Source organism: Mustela nivalis, assembly GCF_964662115.1.
Source record: "Mustela nivalis genome assembly, contig: HAP1_SCAFFOLD_2733, whole genome shotgun sequence".
Taxonomy (NCBI): domain Eukaryota; kingdom Metazoa; phylum Chordata; class Mammalia; order Carnivora; family Mustelidae; genus Mustela; species Mustela nivalis.
The window spans coordinates 41,576-49,431 of record NW_028133932.1 but is presented as its reverse complement, the minus strand read 5'-3'; the positions used below and the strand labels follow the sequence as shown (position 1 = coordinate 49,431).

General features: G+C 45.6%; 1 protein-coding gene across 14 annotated transcripts in view; it reads right to left on the bottom strand.

Annotated features, from left to right (window-relative positions):
* Positions 1 to 418: 418 nt before the first annotated feature.
* The window catches only part of LOC309858529 (CD44 antigen-like), a 47,123-nt gene continuing 39,685 nt past the window's right edge, over positions 419 to 7,856 (bottom strand). For 12 of the 14 annotated variants that reach the window (XM_082751228.1, XM_082751223.1, XM_082751229.1 and 9 more), the window contains 2 exons: positions 7,447 to 7,525; positions 419 to 766 (listed from right to left, as the gene is read on the bottom strand). In XM_082751228.1, the coding sequence (XP_082607354.1) occupies positions 562 to 766; positions 7,447 to 7,525 (284 nt within the window). In that variant the 3' untranslated portion in view covers positions 419 to 561. Of the gene's footprint in view, positions 767 to 5,947; positions 6,161 to 7,446; positions 7,526 to 7,856 lie in introns of those variants that run through there. The other 2 variants (XM_082751235.1, XM_082751225.1) reach the window with 1 other exon arrangement.

Here is a 7,856-nt window from a genome sequence, read left to right as displayed (position 1 = left end):
TTTCCCAGAAGCACATGAAAAATTTCCAGGGGTTCTGTAGAAGGGGCTTTGTAACCAGTACATTCTGACCCCTAGCCCACTGGAAAGAAATGCCCAGGGATGGGCTGCAGGGAGGGGGGGCGGGATGTGGACTGATTCAAATATCCTCCCAGGGACCAACCCCTCTTAGCTCTCGGGGACATGTATAGCCGGTGGTTGCTGCCTGGGAGGAGGAGTGGAGGGATGGCCGGGATCAGGAAGACGTATTTGTGGCTTTTGTTAGAAGCCATCCAGAGCACGCCCTACGGGATGGAGGCTTCTAGGTGGGACCTGAAACAGCCAAATTCTTGCAGGTTATCAATTGGGTCCTCATTTCAGAAAGCAATGTTGTTTTTATAAACTGGACCTGACTTTAAAAAACAAAATGCAAAAAAACAAAAAGGAGTAGAAAATTTTATACTAAAAAAAAAAATCCCCAAATGAAACAATCAGTAGCACGTCACATCTGTGAAGTGTCCCAGCTCCTTCTTAAGGTGATGTCTCCAAGTGCTATTTCTCTCCAAGGTCACCACGGCATGGGTGTTACACCCCAATCTTCATGTCCACGTTCTGCAGGTTCCGCGTCTCGTCGGCTGTCATAAACTGATCGGGGGTCTCCGAGGGCTCCTTGTTCACCAAGTGCACCATCTCCTGAGACTTGCTGGCCTCTCCGTTGATTCCGCTTGGCTTCCTGTCCCCCACCGCTCCATTGCCATTATTAATCACCAGCTTCTTCTTCTGCCCACACCTAATGATTGAGAAAAAAGCACATGAGAAGGCGCTCTGATGACACAGATCATCATTGTCACCACCACCGTCAAGGTCATCACGACAGGTTTGGATGGTCCGACAGCATTTTTCATCCGACCAACGGTTAACCCTCCAAATGCAAAATGCAAAATGCATCAAAACCAGCAGCAAAAGCATCACCTGTGAACTTGTTAGAAACACACATTCTCAGCCTGACCCCAGAGGTACCAAGTAGGAGAAGTCTCGGAGTGGGTTTAATCTCTGCTTTTACAAGCCTGCAAGGGGGTTCCGATGCACAGCTAAGTTTGAGAAACTGTAGTCCCAACTCAGGGACGCCAGGGCTAGTATTGTACTCCAAAAATTCAGTAAGTTGCCCCCGTTTATTTGGCAAGTAATAAAAGAACTGGAATTCAAGCCTTTTGGTGTCTGACTCCTAAGTTCTAATTCTCCTTACTCATCCTAGGCGATGGCAATGTTTGCCTTTTTTAGGCACTTCAGCAGTTCCTGCAGACTTAGATAAACCATGGACATGAGGACTATAAATCATTCTGATTTGTGTATTCAACCAAGGGCCCTGACTTCCTCTCCCAGTGGACATTTTGTTGGCTTTATCAGGGTTCTGACTGCATGGCCTGAGAAAAATGAAACATTATTCTGGACATGTAAGGCCGTATTGATTTTCATCAGCTAACATTGGGTAACTTCCATATAACTCTGCACATAGGAGGCTTAATTAACTATGTAAAGAAAGCTCTTCACCGTTACTGCAAGGGTTCTCAGTAACATTGCTCAAAATTCGAGCTCAGGAGGTCTTCTATGGGAGAGCACGACCTTGATGGTTTCTCCGGGTCATAGCTGTGGCACTGTCTTGCCCCACTCAGCCTGATGCAATGCTTCCTCTGTCCCATCCCAGGCCTACGGCTGCACATCTAGAAGTCAGATTGCTTAACAGAAGCAAAGCCGCAGAGCCTCATGGCAACAAGGAGGTGGGGAAGGGGGAAATGGGCTAGCATTTATTGGACACCTCCTGACTGCAAGGCACTTGACATATAATTTCATGAAATCTGCAGAATAATCATGCAACGCAGCTGTTATTCTAGTTACACAGCAGTGGAAACTGAGGTCTGGGGATGTTTGATAACTAGCTTGAGGTCACACAGCTAGTAAGACAGAGTCAATATTCAAATCTACGCCTTTATGACCAGAAGCCTGGGCTCTGCCCAGCTCTATTCATGCTGCCAGCCATCTGGAGATTTGGAAACAGTGTGAAGTCGGAATTGTTCACTTTGCCGCTGGATATTTGGAGTTGTAGAGACAAAGCCTCTATTATTCATGATTATGGGCCATTCCCTTTAGAATTGCCAAGACCATAAACTTTAATCTCTTATTTGGGGAAGCAGAAATTATACCTCCTCAATGGGAGGTAGATCCTGTCCCCGCTGGCATGATGTTGAGGAGGGGTGGAGGGGGGCGTCGCTTGAACTTTGGAGCATGTCCGTGGAGCTGGGACTATGGGTGCAGTCTGCACAGTTAGGGGTAGGGGCTGGGAAGGCTTGGGTTTTGAGAACTTCTTGCTGTGTGGCCTGGAGCAACTCATTCAACCTCTCGGATTCTCAGGTTTCTTATCCATAAAATCAGGCGGGCAAGAGTACCAGTCTCATGGGATTGTGGAAAGCCCTTGAAACACAGCCCAGCACTGACACATGAGTGTAACCGCAATTACCACGTGTTGCTCTTTCTCAGGGGGATGGGGCAGCCAAGGCCTTGGAGAAGCACTTAGGACAGGATCTGGAACACAGTGAAGGTTCGAGAAACGCTGGCTGTAGTTCACAGAACCAGAGCCATATGAGTTGGGATTTGCTTGTGTTCTGGCTGCTCCCAACCAGTCATTATATTTCCTATGAAGATGGCCCAGAAGGCTGAAGGCGGAAGTCTGCTTGTATTTTTTCAAGTTCTCCAGTGGGTATCTCAGGTGTTCTTTGGAGGGAAGGTGCCTTACTAAAGCAATTCCCATTTGCTGACCTAATGGATAGTTTAGAAGTTGAATGGCACATTGTAGGAAAGTGATTCATAATCACAAAAAATGTTGGTGCATGGGTGGGGGATAGGGACTCTTGCTATTTTGTCTAATAAAGCTGATTTTATTTAATTATTCTTTAATATTTTATTTATTTATTTGACAGAGGGATAGATAGAGAACACAAGCAGGCGGAAAGGGAAAGGAAAAGGGAGAGGGAGAAGCAGGCTTCCTGCTGAGCACGGAGCCCCATGCAGGGCTTGATCCTAGGACCTTGGGGTCATGACCTGAGCCAAAGGCTTAACGACTGAGCCACCCAGGTACCCCATAAGCAAAGCTGATTTTAAAAGTGGATAACGTTGAACCCATGGGGCACCGAAATATTGTGCTTGGGTTTGTCCTGCCCCCATTTCCTTTTGGATTTCTGTGTCTGTGCTCTGAGTTTCTTCAGGAGGACAGGATGAGTCCCATAAATAACTAGTTCAATATTTTTACTCCAGGCATTAGTTAGTAAGTCCGTCCGTCTGTCTGTCCGTTCTTCCTTCTTTTTTTTTTTTTTTTTAACTTACTATATCACTGTCTTATTAGAAAAGGTAATAACCGAGGAACAGCCCAATGGAAGAGATGCACAGGGCAAGGGCCGAGGAAAGGGTGCAGAGTGGCCCCGTCCCTGTGAGGGCACCGGCCTCCCCAAAGCTCCCCATGGTCACCAGGTCAAAAGTGTTAATAAGTACCTTTGAAAAGACAAGTTACAATTTTTTTTCATTCTTTTTAGTTACAGAACTTTCAGAGAGAACACAAGAGCTGAGGGGACTTCAGAGATCGCCCAGCCAACCTCTTCATTACGTAAAACCAGAGACGGAGTCCAAGAAGCCAAGGGTATCATCTGAGGCTACACAAGTTACGGCAATAAACAGAGTATCTGCAACTTAGACTTTCAGACTCCAAAGGGCAGACAGAGATCTCTAGCAAACTGTACCCCTTCTTAGGCTCCTTTCTCCTCAAATCTTAGGCATCAGTCAGCTGAGCAGTGGAAGGAGCCATGCGGGGGTCTCAACAGGTCTCCAGAGTGGGCAGCCTGGGTGGGGCGAGAAACCAGGTGGCACACATTTAGGGCATGGAGGAATTTATCCTGAAGGTTTGGGGGAGAAACTTAACAAGGGCTCTTCTGTCTTCCACCACCCCAACACTCCTTAAAGATACTTAGAGATTTATTTTGCATTGTGTCCGAGCTGTGCCACCCAACATGACAGCCACTAGCCACAGGCCACTATTCAAATTTAAACCAATTAGAACGGAAGAAAGTTAAAAAGTCACCTCCTCAGTCAAATACCCACATTTCAAGTGCCTAGGATCCACAGGTGGTTGTGCGTTAGTGCAGATGTGGAACATTTGCATCATCGATGAAAGTTCTATAGGACAACTTTGTTCTGGAGGACAGAACAAGGTTGGGTGAACAAGGCAGTGAGCTTGACTGTAGCTGAAGAGAGAAGGAAGGTGGCTAAACCATGGAGCTTTACAGAAGGGGCTTACCAAGCAGAGGGGGGACCACTGCCCTCTGGGAAGCAGCAGCACAGAAAAGATGACTATTCCCCATCAGACTGACAGCTGGTGAAGGCTTTTTCTGCATAGCCATATAGTGACACCTTTGAATCATTCCAGCTTTGTGAAATCTCCTCTTGTAAGGTCCTCACATTCCCTCCCTCCATCTTCATACAAATCAGATCACATCCTTACGGCAGAGGCACTTAACCCCTCTTGGGCCTCATCTGATACCTACCAACCCAACCGACTCTTAAGATAATTGTCTGCTCTTAAGGAAATGGAATGAAGTAGGATTTTCACTGGAAAGTGGAAAATCAAGGACTCTGGTTATCAACAGCAAGGGAAGATGATGTGGGGCGTGGCGGGGATGGGAAAAGCTAAAGAAACAACAGGGCCCTTCCATCCGCATCTTTACGATGCATGACTCATGGGTCACTTTGTCCTGGAAGCCCGTGGGCAAGCCTTGCCCATCAACTTCAGTAACTGCTTTTCCCTTTCGTCTTTTAACCAAAGTTCATACACCAGAGCCCAGCACAGAGTATGTTCTCAGAAAGATCAGCTGAGTCAGATCCAGTAAGTCAATGCTGCTGTTAAACCTCAAGGTTCTTCTGGGCTGGGATGGCATCTTTTCCGTGTTTCATCTTTTCTCCCTCACCAGTGCAGATCGTAGGAGCCGCTCAAAAGACGTTTGCTGGACAAACGGAAGCCAGCCTTGAGTCCTTATTTTCCACCAAACTATCTTTGATGAAAATAAGATTCTGGATCTCTCTAAAATGTAATGTTCAAAGCAAAAAGGCCCCAGCCTTTTAAGAGGATTAGAAATGGGCTTTCGGCTTTAGAAATGCAGCGCACATGAAGGGGCCCAGGGAGCCGTTAACCACCCAGTCGCTGTGTGGCAAATCTGTTTCCGATTATCAAATCGGGACATGGTGATTTATGGCATCCAAGCAGCTGCTTTCCCTGTGAGATACTCGCTGTGCCGGTCCGCGTGTCCCTGTTTGCCTGTTGCTAGGGTGACGGTTGGTGTTGGGATGGGGCGGGGGTGGGGGAGGAAGGCAGCCGTTGGGCCCCTTTCTGCGACTGACAGTCTGGGGAGCACCATAAGAGCTCACCAGCCCCACTGGGCAGACTCCAGCTGCTCTCAGGACAGCTGAGATGCTTCTCGGAGGAGTCTCCCACTTGGACAGCCTCTGGGGCCAATGTTTCTATGGCGACGTGTGCAAACCTTATGGACGGTGTATGTGAGCAGAGGGGGTGCAGTCTAGAGCCTGGAACAAAAGGACTCATTTCCAACAATAGGAAATTCATCTTTAATTGGGCAAAAGTAATCTAAGAGAAAACAAGAAGGCTGAGGGAAAGTATAAAGACGCTTTGTAAGGGCTCCCTCAAGTCACGTTATTTAAATTCAGCAAACAAATTCTCTTTCCATTTAGTCATAAGAGCCTCCTAAGAGGTCTTTTAGATTTCCTTTTCTAGTTTTTGTTCCTTTTACAGTTGGCTATCATGAGTAATTTTTTTTATCATTTTTTATCAATGATCATTTTTTAATCAATTTATCAATGATAAAAAATTACTTCTTTTTATCATTCTCTCAAAAGGTACAGATAACAACAGCTATTTGACTTTAAGATAGCACTTTTATTAACTTGTACCAGCAGGAAGTGACATCATCTAGTTTCCTCAGATAACCAGTAACCTCAGAGATACTGCACATGCACTGCACATGGCCACACAATTAGCAGTTGCTTTCCAAAAGCCAACAAGAAAGATTCTAGCATGTTGTCCGGGTCCTCTCCTCAGTCAAGAACCCCTTCTGGCCTGTTAGATGATCTATTGATACAATAAAGGGAGCCCTCCTTGGAAATACAATTCTTTTATCTCGTCAGAAGCAAGCTCCAGGAACATTTATAAAAGGTGGAATATTCCTCTGCATATGCTCAGAGGAAGACAGGGCACATTTAGAGCCCTGGAAATTGAGACTCACACTTTGGAGGGCCCTGTCAAAATTCGTGTTGCTAGAATGAAGTTTTTCCTTCATTTCAATAAGGTGGTATTATGTCTGAGACTAACACAGCTCAGTCAGGTACAGGCACTATTTAAATAACTTCCGACATGACAGGTCTTCTTTGGGGTGAAGAGAGAGAGGGACCTCTGAGAATATGACAGCAGCCCACATGCTGTTTGATCGACTTTATTCAGACTTTTCGAAGGAAAATTCTTCATCATTTCATAGACCTCTTGTCAGAGAGTTCTTCCTAAGCAATAACCTGAATCCTTTCAACTACAGTTTCCAGAAAATACAAAGTAGTATCATTACAAACAAAACAAAACAAAACAAACCCAAACAGCAAGAAAGCCACAGAAACCCAATGCTTATTTTAGGTAAAGGTTCTAGAAGGTTCCATGGGCCATAAGCAGGCTAAAGGGAATGCCCAATTCCTAGATCTTTTTACAGTGTTTTTGTGCATGGTGAGTGCACTTACTAAATACTATTTAATTAGTCAATGAATAGGTACATACTTTTATGCCTTCCAGGTAAGATATTTTATAAATTTCATTAGATAGTGTCTCCATGGGTTTAACTCTGAAGTATTTAAGAACCTTGAAAGATTAAACATTACCTAAAAGTGATGGTCCAAATAAACACAGGGTTTCTTTTATCTAAAGAACGTGCCAGAGCAGGGCTTCTTAAACTGTACCATGCACACGAGTCCCTGAGATCTTGTCAAAAACCACAGATTCTGATTTAAGAGATCTGGATAGGGCCTGAGATTCTGCATTTTTAACAAGTTCCCAGGGTGTTGAGCCTGCTGGTTCCAGGGGCTACACTCTGGAAGTTCATGGAGCCCACACATAAGTGACGTCCTTTTTTTCTTTTCTTTTCTTTTTTTTTTAAGATTTTATTTATATATTTGAGAGAGAGAGAGAAAATGAGAGGGAAGGGGTCAGAGAGAGAAGCAGACTCCCCGCCGAGCAGGGAGCCTGATGTCGGACTCGATCCAGGGTCTCCAGGATCATGACCCTAGCCAAAGGCAGCTGCTCAACCAACGGAGCCTCCCAGGTGCCCCATAAGTGATCTCCTTTCAAAGCAAAGGCCCCAAGGTGCATCCCCTTACCTTCTTCGACTATTGACAGCGATGCAAACGGCAAGAATCAAAGCCAAGGCCAGGAGGGAGGCCAAGATGATGAGCCATTCTGGTGAGAGTGAACCAACAGACAACCATGAGCTTGGGAAATACATTTGGTAAAAACAAAAATGCACTTTATAAATTGATCTGGTCCAAACAAGAGCTATACTCAGCACCACAGGTGAGTTTGGCCAAAGGGCCCTGCCAGCTGGCAGATAACACCAGACCAACTCTGCCATAGGTGTCTGCCCAACAGGCCTCTTATTTTGAACTCTGACCACCAGTCAGAATTTTCAAGTTCCTCCAGGAGAAGCATGTCTCCAAAAAAAGCATAGACTGACCTGTAGAAACCTGTAAATGCCTTTGGCGCAGTGAGATTAAGGAGACTAAAGGAAATT